General features: G+C 42.4%; 1 protein-coding gene across 1 annotated transcript; it reads right to left on the bottom strand.

Moving 5' to 3' along the window:
• Positions 1–12,951: 12,951 nt before the first annotated feature.
• On the bottom strand, positions 12,952–14,543 carry LOC143108317 (uncharacterized). The gene is made up of 3 exons (XM_076271600.1): positions 14,269–14,543; positions 13,681–13,732; positions 12,952–13,367 (listed from the first exon to the last, which is right to left on the bottom strand). The coding sequence occupies exons 1-3, from the start codon at positions 14,541–14,543 to the stop codon at positions 12,990–12,992; spliced, it is 705 nt and encodes a 234-aa protein (XP_076127715.1). The 3' UTR covers positions 12,952–12,989.
• Between the last annotated feature and the right edge of the window lie 7,583 nt (positions 14,544–22,126).

Genomic DNA, 22,126 nt, shown 5'->3' with positions numbered 1-22,126 from the left:
GGGCCTCACGGCCAACGCAAGGGGCTAAGACGGCCATGGCCGTCGTGGCCGCCGTGAAATTCCTACCCTGGTTGTGGGTAAGGAGAAGTTACCCTTCCATGGGACGCAAGCTAAGGTAAGCTAACGGGCTCATTTGTTTTGTATTTGTGATGGACTGCAGGGTTGCCAACTTTGGGTGTTTGGCTGGAGTGAGATTTTGTAAAATCATAGTGCGTGTGCGTTAAATTTTTCCCTAAACCTAATTTAAAAAATATGAAATATGAAATAAAATATTTTTTTCCACCTACCATTGTGGCCGGCGGATTCCAAAATCTACCAGCCACGTCAACGTTTTTACCAGCCACTAGAGATACAGTATGAACATTTGATGAAAAAACATGACCAAAATGATCACGGTTATTATGACTGATGATGATGATTATGTCATATAGGTTTAGTCAGATTTATTTTATTTTTTTTTTCGCATGTCCAAACATCCGTCAAGGATTCCCGGGACACTGAAAGACCGGGGTACACGAAACTTGGTGGGCATGTAACCCCACATGGATAGCATGGAACGATAGTTTTTTGTTTTGATCTGTAGCCCCCCCCCCCCCTGGACTGGACCCCCCAAAAGGAGGGTAGGGCAGACACAGTTTTCTGTGAATATCTTGAGAACTGTAGGGCCTAGGATGACCAATTTTTCCGTATGTTTGCCTCCAGGGGCAGTGTTGCCACAGTTACCTTGAAAAAGTAATCTGATTACTGATTACTCCTTTAAAAAGTAACTTAGTTACTTTACTGATTACTTGATTTTAAAAGTAACTAAGTTAGATTACAAGTTACTTTATTAGTTACTTTCAGCAGCTGCCGACAACACCCCCACCGCCTCAACATAAAAGGGTAGACAGGATCCTAGGTTCCTGGCTGGCTGGTGGGTGGGGGGGCTGTCAGTGATGGGAGAGTGGGTAGAGTGTTCAGCATCCTGATTGCTTGGTGGATGAAGCTACTTGCAAGTCTGGTGGTGCGGGAGCGGAGGCTCCTGTACCTCTTTCCAGAGGGCAGGAGGCTGAACAGTTTGTGTGCAGGGTGGGTTGTGTCCTTGACAATCATTAGTGCTTTGCGGGTGAGGCGGGTGGTGTAAATGTCCTGCATGGAGGGGAGTGGTGCTCCAATGATCCTCTTAGCTGTGTTAACAATGCGCTGGAGGGTCTTCCTGTTCTGATCTGTGCAGCTTCCGCCCCACACTGTGAAGCAGCTGGACACGATGCTCTCGATGGTCCCTCTGTAGAATGTGGTCATGACGGGAAGCGTCGCACTTGCCTTCTTCAATTTGCACAAGAAGTAGAGGTGCTGCTGGGCTTTCTTCGCCAGTGATGCTGTGTTGGTGGTCCAGGAGAGGTCGTCGCTGATGTGCACCCCCAGGAATTTTGTGCTGCTCACTCTCTCCACAGCATCTCCGTCGATGGACAGTGGTGGCAGTTGTTTGTGGCCTCTCTGAAAGTTGAAAACAATCTCCTTGGTCTTGCTGACATTCAGCAGGAGGTTGTTGTCTTTGCACCATTTAGCCAGCAGGTCTACTTCTTCTCGCCCTTAGTGATGAGGCCCACCAGTGTTGTGTCGTCCGCAAACTTCACCAGATGGTTGGAGCTGTGAGTGGTTGTACAGTCATGTGTTAGCAGTGTGAAGAGCAGGGGGCTGAGCACACACTCTTGCGGGGCCCCCGTGCTCAGGGTCAGAGTGCTTGAGGTGTTGTTCCCGACACGTACTGCTTGTGGTCTCTGCAACAGGAAGTCCAGCAGCCAGTTGCAGAGGGAGGTGCTGAATCCTAGCTTGTCCAGTTTGCTGATTAGTTGTTGTGGTATTATGGTATTGAATGCTGAACTGAAGTCTATGAACAGCATTCTCACATATGAGTCTTTATTGTCCAAGTGGGTGAGGGCTGGACGGAGGGCAGAGCAGATTGCATCCTCCGTGGATTGTTTGGCTCGGCATGCAAACTGGAAGGGGTCCAGGGTGGGGGGTAGGGTGACTTTGATGTGTGACATGACTAGCCGTTCGAAGCATTTCATGATTATGGGCGTGAGTGCTACAGGACGGTAGTCATTGAAGCATGACGGTGATGATTTCTTTGGCACGGGTATGATGGTGGCAGCTTTGAAAAGTGATGGGATGACTGCTCCAGAGAGGTGTTGAAAATGTCTGTAAAAACATCCTTCAGCTCTTCTGCACAGTCCTTCAACACTCGGCCTGGTATGTTGTCTGGGCCTGCTGCTTTGCGTGGGTTAATGGTGGCTAGTGTCCTCTTCACGCTGGCAGAGGACAGGTACAGGGGTTGGTCGTGGGGGGGGAGGTGGGGTTTTCTGTGGGTGAGTGTCATTTTGTGCTTCAAAACGGGCGAAAAAACTGTTCAGGTCATTTAGCAGAGAGGTGTTGTTCTCACAGCTCCGTGGCGCAGGCTTGCAGTCAGTGATGGCCTGTATGCCCTGCCACAGGCTCTGTGCGTCTCTGCTGTCTTTGAAGTGTGTTGTTATTTTGTCTGTGTAATCCTTTTTTGCCTTCCTGATGCCCTGGGACAGGTTAGCCCTCGCTGTTCTTAGGCCAGCTACATCTCCAGCTCTGAAGGCTTTGTCTCTGGCCCTCAGCAGTCTGTGGACGTCTCCTGTCAGCCATGGCTTCTGGTTGGCCCAAGTGGTGATGTGTTTTATTTCTGTAACATCATCGATGCATTTGGTGATGTAGGTCACAGTGTCTGTGTATTCCTGACAATGTGGTTGTTGTGGGTGGCAGCTGTTTTGAAAATATCCCAGTCTGTTGTTTCAAAGCAGTCCTGAAGTTGTGAGACGGCCCCCTCCGGCCACACTCTCACCTCCTTCAGAACTGGTTTGGTGACTTTTGCTCTTTGTCTGTATCGGGGCAGCAGCAGGATGCTAATGTGGTCTGACTGTCCGATGTGGGGGAGGGGTTTGGCTTTGTAGGCTTCTTTCTGTGGGGTGTAAACAAGGTCCAGGGTGTTTTGTTCTCTTGTTGGGAAGTTTACATGTTGGTGAACTTTAGGTAGTACAGTTCTGAGATTGGCACGATTGAAATCTCCAGCGATGATTGTCAAGGCATCCGGGTGTTCACTTTGTTGTTCACTGACGGCCCGATACAGCTTATTCAGTGCCATGCTCTTATCACTGTTTTTGTTGCTGGGGGATGTACACCACGACCAGCAGAATCGCGGTGAATTCCCTGGGGAGGTAGAAGGGTTGGCACCCATCATAAACTCTGCCAGTGGAGAGCAGTGTCTGCGTACTACCGTAGCGTATCGGCACCAAGCATCATGTGTGTAAACACAAACTCCTCCACCACGTTTTTTTTTGTCTGCTAGGACTCTGTCAGCTCGATAGCACGTTAGCTGCTCCAGATGTATAGCAGAGTCGGGGATGTTCTCGTTGAGCCATGATTCAGTAAAAACAGTCACGCAGCAGTTACTCACTGTCTTGTTTGCTCACTGTCTTAGCAACCGAATGTCGTCCATGTTATTGTCCAGTGATCTTACGTTCGCCAGGAATATGGATGGTATTGCTGGGCGAGTTGGGTTGGCTGCTAGCCTTGTTCCGACGCCAGCTCGCTTGCCTCTCTTCCTCGACGCCAGCCAGGTGAAGCAGACGGGTCCGATGTTGTGGTAGGCAGGCAAAGTATTCCCAGTTCTGCCAGTGTCTCTGTTTTTATGTCCAAAACATCGATACTGCTGTTTTCCTTCCGTATCTGCAACAGTTGCTGTCGGCTGTACATGCGTTTCGGCGTAGTTTCTCGCGATAAACATTCCGAAAAACAAATTTTAACAACAAAAAAACACTGCACATTCAGGAGAAGCAAGGAGTCGCTGCATCTACATGCGCCACTCAACAATGATGCGGCACTCAACAATGATAATGTCAACAATGTATAGCAGACATCCCAACCTAACCTACTTAGATACTGAAATTCAGATGTTTGTTCAATAATGTCTAGTCAGTACATCAAATAAGGAAGGCCTATTGATAGAAATTGTGATAGTAAAATATGTAGATTTTGGTAGTTTGGCCTTTTCATGTAGCCTTGGCAATTAGCCATCTAGTATAGGCCTGAGTAATATGCAAATTAAATTACACTTGTTAAACTCACCTCAACAAGTCTTTTGCAATCATTTAACCTGCCGTGAGCAATGCTAAAGTAACTGTTACAAACAGTGCAGTGTGCAAGACTATCATTATGTTTTACTCTTATGAGACACTTGGGTACACTTTTGTGTGATGTGAAATGGGTCTTAAATGTTCCTTTTTGAGGGGCACTAACTGCCATGACGCTCCTGTTCCTAGATACACTGACTGAACTGATTAATTAAGTTCGGGAGAAAAGAGATATAAGCCCACCTACACTGAAAACTGATTGGTTGATTTAGCAAAACTCTCTGCTCTTGGATGCGCTTCAGGCACACACGCACCACTCCTCTCTCTCTCCCTCTCCGTTGTGTGCGTGTTAAACTCAGATGCACACGCGATTTGAAGTCCGGTCTGGCTTGCGTGCTCTTGTTCGCTCCGGGAGGTAGGTTCCGGGAGATTTTATATAATTTGCGGGTGTCAGCAATATGTGGGGGACTCCCAAAACTTCGGGAGACTTGGGATGTCTAGCTAGACAGCACTTTGTCGACAGCACAGAATGTACAATGTACCTTAATGTTGTCATGTTTAGCTGCCACAAACTCAAAATAATGACTGTATAGATAAAATGTGCATCTCTCTCCTCCCTCCATTGTTGTTTACGTTTGTGTCGCTGCGTGGTTTTACACGTGAGTTGTCCTCATGCTGAAAACGTGAGCATAGCCTACATGACATTAATCCCCGAGACAAGAAGAAAGCAAAGATTATATCTTTTTACTATGGAAAATGACAAAAATAATCTGATTACTGGTTTGTAAATAGTAGCGCATTAGATTACTCGTTACTGAAAAAGTGGTCAAAATAGACTAGCATCACTTTCCAGGGGTCATGTTAACCCATTCCATATGCACACATGTGCATAAACAGATACACACGCACACATTCACAGTAATCATACGTATGACACATACTCACACAGTAGACATATGTACGCATGCAAACACAGGCACATACGCAGGCACACACACACACACGCACACACACACATAAACATAAACGTGTACGCGCACACAATTCAAGAATTTCTCAAAATTATGAACAGGCAAGATGGGGGTGGGGTTGTAGAAAATGTATTTTACATGTGAAATCTATGAACTAATAATGTTTTGGTACTTGTTGTCTAGCAGATACCAGTGAGAATTGAGTGTGCATAAAGCAATTCAGTGAGACAGTTAGAATCATATATGCCTTTCAGCGTGACTTATTTTTGTGGAAAAAATGTACTGGACTGGGCGGCGGTCATATTTTGTACCGCTCTGCGGTACATCTAGTTATGCAAGTGCTTGGAGCGTCTAGTGTGCAGAGAACTAAAACTGCAAACGTCTGAACCCAATGGACCCCATGCAGTTTGCTTATAAAGCTGATCGAAGTGTGGAGGATGCCACTAGCCTGACGAGCCAGACCCACATTAAAATGTAGGGTCTGGGCACTCACCTTTCACAGTGCTTAGTCCGAGGGGCGGGAAAATAATTGGTTGTCTTTCAAATTCCCTCTGCACGCAATAGGACAGCGCTATGAGTCCCATGCGCTTCCCACCAGCGAAGCTAGTTGGCTAGTTCAAACTTTTGCCAACTTTAATAAAAACTTAACTCATGTCACACCTTTCGCCAACAGCAACATCCATCTTATTTGTTTTCAGGTAGCAGGGAATTCAAGCCAAACCATTGCAACTCTGCCATCAATCATTATGTTAAGCCCACCTAACGACTCTATTAGGGGTGTAAAGATTAACCGATACGTATCGGTATCCGTTTTTAACGTGTAAGATACGGCTACATCGATATGTGAAGTCCCGTATCGGAATACAACTGAAATGAACCGGTCGTTATATCGATTTACTTGTTACAAATCGGTTCATAACCTTTTCTGCTCGCTTAGACTCTGATTTACGTTGCAAGCAGCGCGTTCATCCCACTTCCTGTTTTGAAACTACACGTGGCACGGATTTGTGGGTAATGAAGTTCGTTTTGGGCTACACTCATTGCCCAAAGTAGTCAAAGAACTTCATTACCCATACATCTACTGCAACTTAAGCACGTGACAACTCGCACTCTGTCGGTGTTTGACAGTTTTACTCTTTTGTTTGTCAAAATCTAGCGCGGAATTAAACACTTACCATACTATGGCATTCCTAAACGGCAACGATAGTCTGTAGAGTAGCCTTACGTTTGATGAAGGGATTTCCTTAAAGTTAAAGAATAATTTGACCCTTGCTGCTAAAACGATGTAGGCTACAAATTATTATTATTTTGCTCATATTCACTCAGATTTTATTTTGGTATTGTCTTACCTCAACAATGGGCTACAGCTCATTGAAAACAATCAGATATAACTCTAGAAAATCTATAAAGTCTATAAAAATTTATTTTTATGTTGTATTTGGCTGCTTTGTTTGGCTTAAATGACTATTCTTTTTTTCATTTCAATATAGTATATGATAAACCTCAGTTTAGATAATCATATTCACACATTTGTATTTGCCTAATTGACATGACCATGATAATTGATAATATAAAATTAATGTGCACCTTAAGCAAATGATAAAAAATCTTTCAGAATGCTTTCCATTCTTCAACTGCATCGAACTGCATCGAATCGCATCGCATCGAATCGTACTGAATCGTTTTTTATGAACATGTATCTTTTCTTGTATCGAATCGTGCCAATGTATCTAGATGTGAATCGTATCGTCTTTTACATGAGAGATTCACACCCCTAGACTCTATACATGATTTGATTGGCCTGATAGAAGTTTAATTTTTCGAGCTCACAAGCCAACGGAGAGTTGCTAGACCGCTAGGGTGAGTCTAGATTTCTAGGCTAGGATGCCACTCTCACTCTTCTAGAAAAATCACAGTCACTTAGACAAGGCCAATACACTCATCTGTGTACTTTTTATGGACTTCTCCTCTGCATTTAATACTGTTCAGCCCCATCTTCTGCTGGGGCGCCTAAGTGCCCTGAAGGTCGGCCATAGTCTCATTCTATGGATTAGGGAGTTTCTGAGCGTCTCTGACTGTCTTGTCCTAAACACGGGTGTGTTCTGTCCCCCCTTCTGTTCTCCATATATACTAGTGTTGTCACGATACCAAAATTATGACTTCGATACGATACCTGCCATAAATATCACGATGCTCGATACTGAAATGATACTACGGCGAAATCCTAAGATATCTGCGGGGCGGTGGTAGTGTAGTGGTTAAGGAGCTGGGCTAGCGTGCAGTAGCCTGAAAATTGTCGGTTCAATTCCCGGCTTCCACCGTTGTGCCCTTGAGCAAGGCACTTAACCCCAAGTTGCTCCGGGGACAATGTGATCCCTTGTAATATAGCTGACATATGTAAGTCACTTTGGTCAAGAAGTGTCTGCTAAATGTAATGTAATATCTGGAAAAGAAACATACCTCCTCCAAGTGTATTGAGTCATTTCTGTTGAATTCGGTGCACTTTTGTAGTGTGCAGGTCAATTCTGGGTTCTAAACTTCCTACATAATTATTATTTTTATAGTCAGTAAAATAGTAGGCCTACTTTGTGTGGTTAAGTCCTTTATCTTTTGCTATAGTTCATTTACATTGTGTTGTGTTTTGCCAATAAAGTAGCTTTAAATAGCCAAACTAGGCTAGATCAAGGTCAGTGTTGAAATTACTGCATGCAAATCACTGATCTTGAGCCTAATCTTTAGGCCATCTGATGTACAGTATAGGCTTCCCTAGGCCTTCCTGTGTTCATGGGATTTCTTTGACAGTTGCAAAGGAAAAATGTGAGGATAGTCTTCTTTGCGCCCAGTGTACAAGTACGACGTTCCAACCACTCAGGTCTTCGTCAGATAGGCCTACACCATTACCTGTTGCAATATGTCTGTGTGCATTCCTACATTAGCCTACGTCTATTTCTTTGATAACATGATTTGCTACCACGTAACAATAAGCCGCTATTATTATTAGGACTCAACACGCTTTGGTGGTATGCTGTGGGCTTTAATTAGCGCATTTCGGGTAGCCTATCCTACATCTGGGCAATACTTATTGAACAAATTGCAGTCTACATGCCATGACAAATATTACCAGTAGTACTGACCGAACATGAAATAGATTGTTTACAAGTTATGGTAATGTTATTCTGGTGTGAACATTGCACTTTCATCACGTTAGCACCCTATAATTACAGCTCGTTATGTCTCGTCAAAATGATTACAGCTCGTTATGTCTCGTCAAAATTCATTGATGAAGGAAGGTTCGCTTTATCCCAGAAAACCATACTCGTTTCACTTAGGCTAGACTAAAACAGAAGAGAAGAACATGGCACTAACCATGTAGTCGTGTTTTCTATAGCATATTCGTTAACCTCTCGTTCTTTGAACAAAAATGTTGTGATATGTCTGCGAGGTGTTTAGCCAAGTTCCATGCGTAGCCTACTGCTTCTAAATGACTTTGAAACATATTTCACAAACTGGCCTCTGTGTACCTGATGGCTTGCCTTCACTATTCGCGATGTATCCGAAATAGTTGCAGATTTCACTTCACCTTTTGTTTTATCCACAAGGCCGAGGGCGGTCGGCAAAGAACTACTGTATGTTGACGTTGCCTGCGCACTCACTCACTCAGAGCTGCCTGCTTGACACGCCTACTTGCCTAGATGCGTGCAAGGAGCAGTGAGAGCAGCAGTTCACGCAGACACAGAACGTTAATTTTAATAAAGTATCGATTCTAAAAATGTTGGAAATCGTATCGTTTTTTGCGTGAAGGCATCGTGATACCTTTTTAGTATCGATACACCGTGCAACACTAATATATGCCGACGAGGTCAACTACAACAACAATGACTCTATACATCTAATCAGATATGCAGATGACATGGCCTTTGTGGCCTGCCTACAGGATGCCAACAGCCCTTCCTACTTTCAACACATTAACCATCTTGTCACCTGGTTTGACAGCAGCTACCTTGATCTGAATGTCAGCAAGACCAAGGAATTGTGCTTTGGAGGAAAGAGGGGAGCAGGCAACAGAGGACCTAACTTCATGCCAATCAACATGAAGGGGAAGGATGTGGAACAGGTCAGCAACTTTAAATACTTTGGGACAATCATAGATGAAGATCTTAGATTCCAACCTAATGCAGACTACATCTATAAAAAGGCAAAACAGCATATCTCCCTCCTCAGGATACTGTGAAGCTTTAACACCAGCAAGCACACCCTGACCATGGTGTACAGGTCAGTCACTGAGAGTGTTCTCACATTCACCATCACCTCCTGGTATGGGAACCTCTCAGTAAAACAGGAACAAGCTGGCTCAGGTGATAAACCAAGCCAGCAAAAATTCAGTGGACTAAAGTTTCTATCTATCTATCTATCTATCTATCTATCTATGCCTTTTTTGGGTTATGAGATTGTATGCCACAGTACTTTATCAGTACAACAAAATATAATTTAAATACACAAATGCCATTTTAAGCTTATTGGCTTTGATGACCAAAGTATAGTATGTTGTAAATCATCTCATATTAATCATTTGTTGTCCTACCTTATGAACTTGCAGATAAATTGTTGCCCTGGTCAGATGTGCAAAGCTGTAATTCTCTGAAACAACAGTGAATCATTTGTTGTCCTACCTTATGAACTTGCAGATAAACTGTTGCCCTGGTCAGATGTGCAAAGCTGTAATTCTCTGAACAACAGTGAAGTGGAACAAGGCTCGATGTAGGCGCTGTGGTTTTACTCCACAAAAAAAAGCACCCAATGAAAAACAAGAGCACTGTGGTTGACCAGGGGGCACTGATGCTGAGTGAATATCTCTGACGTGCCTAATAGCATTTATTAACTTTTCTTCTGTTGTTTTTCATTCATTTTACATTTTAATTGTATATTGGCATTTATTGAATCCTTCCATCACACACACACAGATCAGGTCAGCTATACATTCATTGAGGTTCAGAATGCTAAAAAAGTTGGACTTTGGGCATTGTCACATTTTGCATAAGGCTTCCAAGGGCCACTATTGCCAGAGTGACCTACATTTCAAATGCCTGTCTGCAAGTCTCCGCACGACAGGTCTGTCATCTGAAACTGCTTCACCACGGCGGAATAAGTGGTTTTAGCTGCCAGTGGGTCTATTTCTGTACTTCCTTTTGTATCTGTTACTGACACTACAGTAGTACATTGCTTTGGGGCTCTATCAGACAGTGATATTAGCCATAGCAATCACTACATGAACATTAACCAATTATACAACAGAAAACCAAGCATACAACAGAAAACAACCTAACTGAATAAGACACTATCTTGTACTTGATCCCCAACTACATATGAGTTGCCTATTAGATTGATCACGTACTACACATGAGATGCATGTTAGCTTGATCCCTACACATGAGATGCATGTTAGCTTGATCCCTACACATGATATGTATGTTAACTTGATCTCCTACAACACATGACATGAGATGCATGTTAGATTGATCACCTACAGTACTACACATAAGATGCATGTTAGCTTGATCACCTACTACAGATAAGATGCACGTTAGCTTGACCCCCTACACCACATGAGATGCATGTTAGCTAGCCTAGAAATCTAGACGCACCCTAGCAGCATCAAATTACATTTGCTTCCAGGGCTAGTCTAGCAACTCTCCGTTGGCTTGTGAGCTCGAAAAATTTAACTTTTATTAGGCCAATCAAATCATGTATAGAGTCTTTAGGCGGGCTTAACATATTGATTGATGGCAGAGTTGCAACGGTTTGGCTTGAATTCCCTGCTACTTGAAAACAAAGAGGGATGTTGCTGTTGGCCAACAGTGTGACACGAGTTAAGCTTGTTTTAAAATGGCAAACGTTTGAACTAGCCAACTAGATCCGTTGGTGGGAAAACGCATGGGACTCAGCGCTGTCCTATTGCGTGCAGAGGGAATTTGAAAGACAACCGATTATCCCGCCCCTCGGGCTAAGCACTGCGAACGGTGAGTGCCCAGACCCTACATTTTAATGTGGGTCTGGCTCGTCAGGCTACATGTTAGCTTGATCTCCTACTACATTAGACGCATGTTAGCTTGATCACCTACTACATATAAGATGCATGTTAGCTTGATCACCTACTACACATGAGATGCATGTTAGCTTGATCCCTACACATGAGATGCATGTTAGTTTGATCCCTACACATGATATGCATGTTAGCTTGATCTCCTACAACACATGAGATGCATGTTAGCTTGATCTTCTACAACACATGAGATGCATGTTAGCTACACTACACATCAGATGCATGTTCGATTGATCACTTACTACACATGAGATGCAAGTTAGCTTGATCCCTACACAGAAGATGCATGTTAACTTGATCACCGACATAAGATGTGCGTTAGCTTGACCCCCTACAACACATGAGATGCACTTTAGCTTGATCACCTACTACACATGAGATGCATATTAGCTTGATCCCTACACATAAGATGTATGTTAACTTGATCACCGACATAAGATGTGCATTAGCTTGACCCCCTACAACACATGAGATGCACGTTAGCTTGATCACCTACTACACGAGATGCATGTTAGCTTTATCTCCTACTACACAATATGCACATTAGCTTGATCTCTACACATGATATGCACGTTAGCTTGATCATCTACAATACATGAGATGCACATGCTCATCTCATGTGAGAGTTTGCTCTTTATGTCCCTGGACTGATTGCAAACAATCCAACATACTGTACAAGGCATTCACTACATACTAGTGACAAAGGAGATGCATTTTGAAACAGAGGCAGAGGTACAGTAGGCCCTCTGCTGGTAGTGCTTCCAACATTTGACCACCAGATGGAAGTACAGTGCTATATTGAAGAGTAGTGGGGTGCTGACTGGTGACATAAAGAACAGTGAATTATAATAATAGAACAGCAGGACAATAAAACATACACTCACTTACGCCAATGTGATTAGTGTCTAATCTAAAGTGAATTCTCTGTTAGCACTTATCCACAGACCACACTGAACTCTTTTTTCCTGAGCACATTTATAGGGGATGTTTTCTTAATTAATAATAAAGATACATTCAAGCACATTGGAATTTACCAGTGTGGTGGTGGTAGCGTAGTTGTTAAGGAGGTGGGTGAGTGTGCAGTAGCCATAAATAGTTGTGAGTTTCATTCCCAGCTGCCACCGTTGATCTCTTCAGCAAAGCACTTTATGATGGATGAGTGATATTAGAAAATGTCATACGGTGGAGGTCTGCTAAGCTGATACACATATTGCCCTTGAACACGGGTTTACTTGTAATATCACATAGGGCCATTGTGTAGTTTAACTAGCTGACTTTGCTTTCAGGTTATGTTGCAGACCAAGGTTTCAACTAAATATTAGACAACAAAGGTTAGTAGTTTGGATGTGTGGCCTCGGTCAATATGTAAGGGTATTAAAATACACACCACTGCAACGCTTACTTGTTCATTTGAAAAACAGTTTATTCAAACTACTACAGTGTCATGGCAGGGCCATACAAAACACCATCAAGACAACTTTCAACTTAGGTTGAACTTTTGTCTAATATTGAAATGTAACAACTATGAGAGCAAAAGCCATGGCAAGCAAATTAATGAAACACTCAGCAAAACATCATTCAGCTATATACTGTAGTTATACAGTATAATAGTTATATAATAATCATAATATACTTGAACAGTATGAAGATCTTAAACAAAGACCACTGAAACACTACATAATAATAACTTCGAATATCAATTCAGAAAAATACAGTATATGACATGCCATTTGCCACAGAACAGTTAAAATCAACAAAACAAATCCACAATGAAATACCAATTCACTTAGGTTGTTTGGTGCTGGGATTAAAGTTCTGGTAAACATCATCAGGTTGAGTGGTGTTGGGGTTCAGGCTCTGATCAACATCATCAGGTTGGATGGTGTTGGGGTTCAGGCTCTGAAAGACTGCATCAGGTTGGATGGTGTTGGGGTTCAGGCTCTGATCAACATCATCAGGTTGGATGGTGTTGGGGTTCAGGCTCTGAAAGACTGCTTCAGGTTGGATGATGTTGGGGTTCAGGCTCTGATAGACTTCATCAGGTTGGGTGGTGTTGGGGTTCAGGCTCTGATAGACTTCATCTGGTAGGGTGGTGTTGGGGTTCAGGCTCTGATAGACTGAACTCATGTGGATGGCACCAGGAACAACTCCCTGAGGATCCTTCACATTGTTCACATCATCCAAAAACAAAGGCAGAAAAACATAGATGCCAATGAGACAATTGGCAATTACAAAATGCTCCAAAGTATATTACACATTTATGTGCCATCCACACGTTCCCTTGGTATCTCACATGTGTTCTTTTAGTCTACAAATGTATCACTAAGTAAACAGTACAAAGCATTTTACATTGTAGTTTTAATATGTTCATCAGTCATCCACACATTCCCTTGATTTCACATCCATACTCGTTATGTCTACAAACATGTATGTAAAGCTTGCTGACTCCACAGACATAATCAAACACATTCACCTGTGCGTTCTTGTCTGTGTTGCCTGACTCAAAGTTGGAGTTTGCCTTTCTCCTGTGAGAACAAAAAAATGTATGTAAGCAACACGTTATCTTAGTTAGCCCTAAACCATTTTTGGAACAATGACATCGTACGAGCAGGTCTGTGTGTGCTTTGTCAAAGGCTGCTGCTCTGCTGAATGAGTCCATCTGCAGAATTCATTCTCACAGAGCAGTTACAGAAACTCTTCTCACAGGGGAGATGAAAGCATGGCATGCAGACAGTTTACTGCTACAATATGGTGCACACAAGACAGTAAATTGAAACAGAAGAACATTAACAATTGTAAACCATGTTTACAACCATTTTAAATAATGTTTAACCTCTGACCAGTATTAAGTTGCAATAACTATATGACAGCAAAAGCCATGGCAGGCAAATTAATTTAACACTCATACACATCAAAACTCATCACATCACCTACATATATATACAGTTATAATAATCATGCAACACACTTGCACACCATATTTTAAAGACTGCAGGAATATGAAAACAATTTTGGACACAAATCTAAGAGATGCAAGTTACAATGGACAAAGCAGATTTACACTGAAATGCCACTTGACTTGGGTTGTTTGGTGTTGGGATTGAAGTTCTGGTAAACATCATCGGGTTGGGTCGTGTTGGGTTTCAGGCTCTGGTCAACTGCATCAGCTTGGGTGGTGTTGGGGTTCAGGCTCTGATAGACATCATCAGGTTGGGTGGTGTTGGGGTTCAGGCTCTGGTAGACTGCATCGGGTTGGATGGTGTTGGGGTTCAGGCTCTGATAAATGTCATCATGTTGCATGGTGTTGGGGTTCAAGCTCTCGTAGACTGAACTCATCTTGACAGAACCAGGGTTTCCTCTCTGATAATCATTCACATTGTCCACATCACCCAAAGACAGAAATAGATAGATGTCAATGAGACCTTAACTATTGTCAATTAGCAAAGGGTACAAAGCATTTTACAGTGTAGTGTTCATATACATGTTCATCAGCCATAAGTATGTAAGGCTTGCTGACTCCACAGTCCACAGACATAATCAAACACATTCACCTGTCGGTTTGTGTCTGTGTTGCCTGTTGACTCAAAGTTGGTGGTGGCCTTCCTCCTGTGAGAACATAAGAAATGTAATGTATGTCAGCAACACGTACAGTATATTAACACCACACTGTGTATGTGTATGAGTATGTGTGTGTAATGTATGTCAGCAGCACATACATTAACACCACACTGTGTATGTGTATGTGTGTGTAATGTATGTCAGCAACACGTACATTAACACCACACTGTGTATGTGTATGAGTATGTATGTGCAATGTATGTCCGCAGCACATACATTAACACCACACTGTGTATGTGTATGTGTGTGTAATGTATGTCAGCAACACGTACATTAACACCACACTGTGTATGTGTATGAGTATGTATGTGCAATGTATGTCCGCAACACATACATTAACACCACACTGTGTATGTGTATGTATGTGTAATGTATGTCAGCAGCATGTTATCTTTTTTTTAGCCCCTTAACCATTTTAGAACAATGACATCATACGAGCAGGTCTGTGTGTGCTTTGTCAAAGGCTGCTGCTCTGCTGAATGAGCCCATCTGCAGAATTCATACATGTATCACCAGTCGGTGTTGTTGTTTATTTACCTCCTCCAGTACATGAGTCCGAGTCCAAGTATTATGATCACAGCTGGCACTAGGCCCACAAACACAAACAGAGCAGATTTCTGCCACCCAAACCCTTACAAATGAGAAAAATATGGTACATTCAGTTTGACAGAACATTTAGAAATTGCCAAAATAATTGAATGATTATGATTATGGTACATTATTTATTTGATATGATTAGAATAAGATATGTAACAGATCTCCAAAAAATGCCAATTAAATATTTCTGCTGACTGTGTTTTCTACTCACACTGAACATCAACCAGGAAAACAGCAGTAGATTCACTGCTACCATGTTGGTTCTGTGCCACACAGTAGTAATGGCCAGTGTGTTCCGAGGTGATCTTGTTGATTCTGTAAATCTGCTCTGATCCCACCAGAGATGGCGCTGTTTCACTCCTCTTATACCAGGTGTAGCTCTCCACTGGTGGGTTGGCATCACTGATGCAGGTCAGAGTCACTGAAGTGTCCTCTAGTATCTCACCAGCAGGACTGACAGAAACTGAGGGTTTCTTTGGAGGGTCTATGGAAAATATTCAACATATTCAATTCAATATTCAATATAAAATGTGTCAAACAATCTCTTAAATACCTCAAGGATCTACCATGCATTGTTCAAAAGTAATGGCTGTATTTTGTTCCACAAGCCCATTGGTAAGACCCCCCCACACACACACACACACACACGCCCACACACGCTCACACACACACACACACAACACTGCATTTGATCAATGTACTACTGAGTAACTCTGAATACTCACACATGACATTGAGCTTCACTGGAGTAGATGGATGTCTCTCATGGCCTTTTAGAGCACAGAAATAATCTCCCTCATCTTCAGTACTGACTCTCTGGAGGAGAAGCTCAGAGTTGCCTGTTTGTTCAGGTAACTCTTCTCCATTCTTTCTCCATATCACTGTGGGTTCGTCTTCCATTCTGCATCTGATTGTACAGCTCAGCTTCACCTTATTACATTCAACTACCGTCTCAGGAACCAGGACAGTCAGATCTAAGTAGGGAATGTAAAGTTATAGAGTGAGAGGTACAGTATGTGACAGGATTTGTTCATATAACTTGTCTTGATGAAGATGAACATGAAAACACAACAGACTTGTTGAGTCACAGCAGACTCACCTGTAACTGACAATTGTACAAACGCATGACTCAGCCACTTGTCTCTGTTTGCTATAATTCTCACTTTATATTCACCACTGTCTGTGGTCTTCACTCCAGTGAGTTTTAATGTGCAGCTGTTCTTATTGTTGTTCTCATCCCAGTAGTACTGAACACGGCCTGTGTAAGATGGGTTGCCATAGAGATCAGGGGGTTCAATACGCTCTTTAGGTTGGACCCAGAATATGTTAGTAGCAAATTGACCAGCAGGGGGAGTAAGAGAGCAGGGCATCTCCACAGATGATCCAGTCACAGCACAGATATACTGATTGGTGAGGGTCACCCAGTCTAGTTCAGAACATGCATTGAGGGCATCTAAAAGACAATTTATATAAAATATGTTTATGTAATATCTCTGACAGATGTCTGTTTAAAATAATCAGTGTTCAATCATAACATATTCATAAATCAGATTAATCTGCAGCTGACAGTTGTAGGCTACAAAAGAAAGGCTTTTATAATGGTGAAAACTCATGCAAACACTGCTTGTTGAAAACAAATCTAGCCTCTAAACCTCTAACGGACAGTTGTACAAAAGAATGACTGAGCCATCTGTCTTTGTTACAATCCTCACTTTATACACAGTGCTGTCTCTCAGCGTCACATTGCTCAGTTCTAAGGTGCAGTTGTTCTCATTGTTGTTCTCATCCCAATAGTACTTCACTCGGCCTGTGTAAACCCTGGTCATAGAAAGATCAAAGGCTTGTGCTCCAACCACCCAGAAGACTTCAGTAACCGTATGACCAGCGGGGGGAGTGAATGAGCAGGGCATGACCACTGATGATCCAGTCACGGCACAGATGTAGTTACGAGACAAAGTTTCCCAATCGTCTGAACCACTGACACTGACGATATCTGAAGATCAACAACATTATTGTGATCATATCTTCCCGATGGCAAAATCTTTTTTTATCATAAGGTCAACATTTTCTTAATATTTTGAGTGAAATCTACTTACAGGCCATGATGACCAAAAGGAAAAGCAGACCCAGAACACGCAAAAGTGCAGCCTTCATCATCCCGAATACATCCACACATAGCCTGCAAAATGTGATAGATTAGAGAGTACATCATTGACCTATTTTAAGAAATGTGTTTTGACACCCTGAGTTTTTAATAGAATGAGAGGGTGAGGCAGTCGTTGTCACCACCACAAACACTGTGATCACAAACACCTTTGTAACAACTGCTAATTTATTTGGCCAAAATTAAAATACAACATTACTAGACTATCTTGCATATCAGTAACATCAGTATAACTCAGAGTAAGTAACACTTAGAAGAGGAAATCAAAAGAGATAGCAGGACATAGAAAACAAAGTGAATATGTTTAGTGCTAGTCAGGCATTGTATTTTCTTTTTGTTCCAGACTGTTAAAAACAATGTTTGTTGTGAGAGGGAGTTGGGCAAAGGGAGAAACTTCAATTCAAAAAGATTACTTTCAGATTATTTTTAAAAGCTCTGCAAGAGATCTGGGAGAGACACTTACTGTGGTCCGTTGCAGGTCAGCTTATAGGCATCAGGCTCAGCAAAGAGTGAAAGAGGAATCTCGCCAGCAGTCCCACAGTAATAGCTTGCTGACTCTGGTGACTCTGAGTGATGATTTTTCTTTACCATCATGGCATGTGTCAGCAAAATGGTTGTAACTGTATCAAAGTGTTTTTCTTTTTTCGTTTTACAAAGGATTAGTTTGGATAATTTGCTTATGGACTACTTTTAAAATAAATTGACTTTATGTGCATTTTGTCATGCTGTGGTCTCTCCACCCATGTCTCTATACATTGACACAGAAGTCATGTGAAGTCAACAGAACTGATGTTGATATCGGAATGCACAATTTATTTTCAGCTTTTTATCACCTTTTTATTGAACAAATCTGACAGCTGTCTTAGTTTCCATTTAGCTTCAACTTATCCTTCAGGGATAACACTGTTAGGAGAAGGACATTGTAAGAGAAAGAAGGTGCCGCACACTCAGAGTTCATGAAAAAATAGCGTTTCGGCCTACAAGGCCTTCATCAGCGATCTGATGAAGGCCTCGTAGGCCGAAACGTTATCGACAATCAATGATTGACAATCAACAAGCAGGGATGGATTACTGCATCGGCCTACCGGGCCTAGGCCCAGGGGCCCAAGAGGTCAGGGGGCCCTGAAGCCCAAGCATTTGTATGGAATCATTGCCTCATTATTAACAAATCAGGATGTAGGCTATGAATCTGATTGAATTTAGTATCGGCCATCCCCAAAATGCACCAGAATACAGGAAATCACATCAAACACATTAAAGAAATTACCCCAAACCCCCCCTCCCACATATACGACAATAACTGGGGGGCCCTTAATACATCTGGGCCCAGGGGCCCGAAAGTTCATAATCCGCCCATGTCAACAAGCAGGGACATCAATGGATGATTAGAAAATGAATGAAATGTTTTGTTTTCTAGTCCAATGATGACACACAAAAACAGGGATTTACATGAAATAGGTAACTGGTGGTTAGTACAAAGTAATGAAATGTATTTTGAGTGAAATGAATGTTGGGTGAAATAAAAGTGTTGTTTGGATGGTGCCTTTGAGTCACATGCTGGGGTCACTGGTGCGTGCTGCTTAATTACGTTACATTTAATGTTTTAAAATCACAGAATTTCCATCTTCCAGCCAAGCGATGACGCACCAAAACAGAGATTTTACATGAAATAGATTACTGAAAAGAAATATCAACATGCATTTTGAGTGAAATGAACGTGGGCTAGAATAAGTGTTGTTTGGTGTGCTGTGGTCTCTGCCTTCACCCTCAGGAGAGTGACAGTGAGTTAATGAGGAACTCGGCAGAGAACGTCCATGTGGTTTGCAGTAGGTGAGAAACAGAACACAGCCGTCTCTGTGAAGTTCCTCTTTTACTGCACGTTATTTTAGATGTGCACTTTACTGTTTATCCTAGCACACACGGAGAAACACACACACACACACACACACACACACACACACACACACACACCAACTAGACTCAGAAAAGCAGGACAAAAAGAGGCCACAATGAGACTTATAGTCCTGGGGTGCTGACAGTAAAAGCGTCAACATTATATTCCACAACGTTAACAACATTAAACAGTGTGATTGGTGTGAATGGAAAGGACAATTGCTCAATGTAAGACAATGTTCATACTCTCATTTGACTTGAACACATTTTCTGTGTCAGGTGTATGGATGGGCTCCGTTGGGTGTTCATTTCCATTTAGGCGGTTGCCGTGCTGCAAGCTCGACCCAGCTCCAGAATAGAAGGGGCACTTTTCTTCACTTGACGTGAGCAGTTCTGTGCAGAAACACATTTTAATTTTTAATGTTTGTGTTCAAAAGGGGAATGTGAGGGCCGCATGTGCACTCTAAACACTCCTTGCCCGCATCGCTAACTCTAACGTCCACACGGGAAGGGCGGACCTTACTCACACGTAACGCCCAACCAACAGCATGCAGCAATTCAGCAGTCATGTGTCATGATGTCTTTGTGTCTCTTTAGTCTTTTATAGCAGTAGATACATAAATACAAAGGGCTGATAAACACATTGTACCTATAAGCTCCTGTGTGATGGAAAATAATAATAAAGAAATGGGGAGGGGGGTGAGCAGAGGAGAACAGCAACTAGATTCAGAAAAGGTAGACAAATAGAAAATAATGGCGCTTAAAGTCGTTGGTGGGGGGCATAGGCGTACATACATAGACACTAGGTGGTGCTAAAGCACTAGGAAGTTTGCCCTTTATCAACGAAAATGCCCTTTTGAAACTTGTTTTTTTATTATTATTATTAATATTATTAAGATTTTACTGAGGTCGGTTTTGAAATGATCTTTTGAAAACCTGAGCCATTAAAAACGACTGAAACAATGCCCCGAAATTAGCTACCTCCTTGCGCACACCCAACCAGCAGTGGCGGATTTAGCAAATTGGGGGCCCAAGGCGAAGGTATGTATGGGGCCCCCCCATCCGATCTTTAAAAGAGAACAAAAAAAAATGTAAACTACCGACTGAATGGTGGATGGGCAGGTAAAGCTAATCTACGGGAAAGTAAAGGTTAGAGAGGAGAAAAAAGCCTACCCCTTTAAACCCTGCACTTCTTTACTCCAAAATGAAGATGGAAAGCAGAGAACACACAAAGTGTAGCACTACACAAACTAATAGTCACAAAAGCACAACAGAGAACTCGACCCCCCACCACCACCTAAAAAACCCTTGTGATGGCCCTTTAATTCCCCTTCACGCCTGTTTGCTTTTCTCCTACTCATATTATAGGCAACTTCTTGAAATCATTTTTAGTTTTAATACTTATATATTAATTGGTAGGCCTACACTTTACATTTCTGTAAGAAATGCAGTCATTTCCAACCTATTCCCAACTGCTGCATCTGCTTTGCACTGCATAACATCTGATTATAATTTCACCATAGGGTAGCCTACACAATTGTAGGCAATGGCTATATTTTGGATATATTTTAGGCTATATAGGCTTAAATGTCACTCGGACAGACCGACAGAATTGTTTTTTTTTAGGCTAGGCCTACTCCAGCCGACAGTCTGTCCTGCATTGACAACATGCTACATAGCCTAAACAAATGTTATAGGCCTAGGTTTCTACTTTTTTTTTACTTGTATGCTCGATTTTGAACTATCTACTTTGTGAATGAAGTTGTAGCCTACTTTCCTTTGTTCAATGTGCTTGTTGAACGATGCTGGCAAGCGTGTCCCTGTTTCCCTGTCATCATGTCATTGCTCTCGTCTCGTTTTTGCTGAACCTTCCAGTGACGTTTTCTGAGCTGTTAAGATTTATAGAACCTACTTCCTTGTAATAACATGGGCTGATACCACATAAGCCAGTCTTAACTTTTATTATCGTGGGGTAGCTAACGCTTTGGGCGAATTCGCGATGTAGGCCTAATTAGGCCCAAAACTTAATCTAACGACAGAGTCGCTAAATTGTCAACACTTTCCCAGTCGTCCTTTGTGGACGCACGTTACAGACTAGTCCATTTCATTGTGGAAGTAGGGGGTGTATAGGCCTATGTGTAGGGACATAACCATGAATTGGACATTTTAATTACTACGTCAATTAAGTATTTCTTAAGAATATGATTACAATTTACCATACTTTTGAAGCGTTCATGATGATAAGGGTTTTTTTTTTTTGTTTTTTTTTAGTTTGGTTGGGGGCCCCCCTGCTAAGACTACTGGTAGGGGGCCCCAAGCAGCCGCCTACCTATGCCTCTATGTTAAGACCGCCACTGCCAACCAGCCTATCTCTCTTCCTTTGTCACGTGAACTCGCGCGGTCGCGCGCAGGGCACGCCAAATGCGCAGCACCATAGCAGTTCAGTAAGCGTCTTCAGATAGCAGGCATGGTCGCTGACAGGCTGCTTCTCCCGTGCCCCATCAGCCAGGTAACATACAGATCAAGCAAAATCTTACAGTTTGCCCTCAAAGTCCAACATGTAATAATTTTGTTGTGCAGTAAAATGTCTCATTCAGCACCAAACAAGAATTTTTGCCGACTGGTCACCTGATAAACTAGTTGGTAG

Source organism: Alosa pseudoharengus, unplaced genomic scaffold (assembly GCF_046254945.1).
Source record: "Alosa pseudoharengus isolate Yale_2024_CS ecotype anadromous, Long Island Sound unplaced genomic scaffold, YU_APseudo_1.1 YU_APseudo_1.1_scf_1, whole genome shotgun sequence".
Classification (NCBI taxonomy): domain Eukaryota; kingdom Metazoa; phylum Chordata; class Actinopteri; order Clupeiformes; family Clupeidae; genus Alosa; species Alosa pseudoharengus.
Note: the sequence above shows the minus strand (reverse complement) of the source record. Positions and strands in the feature narration are given on the sequence as shown.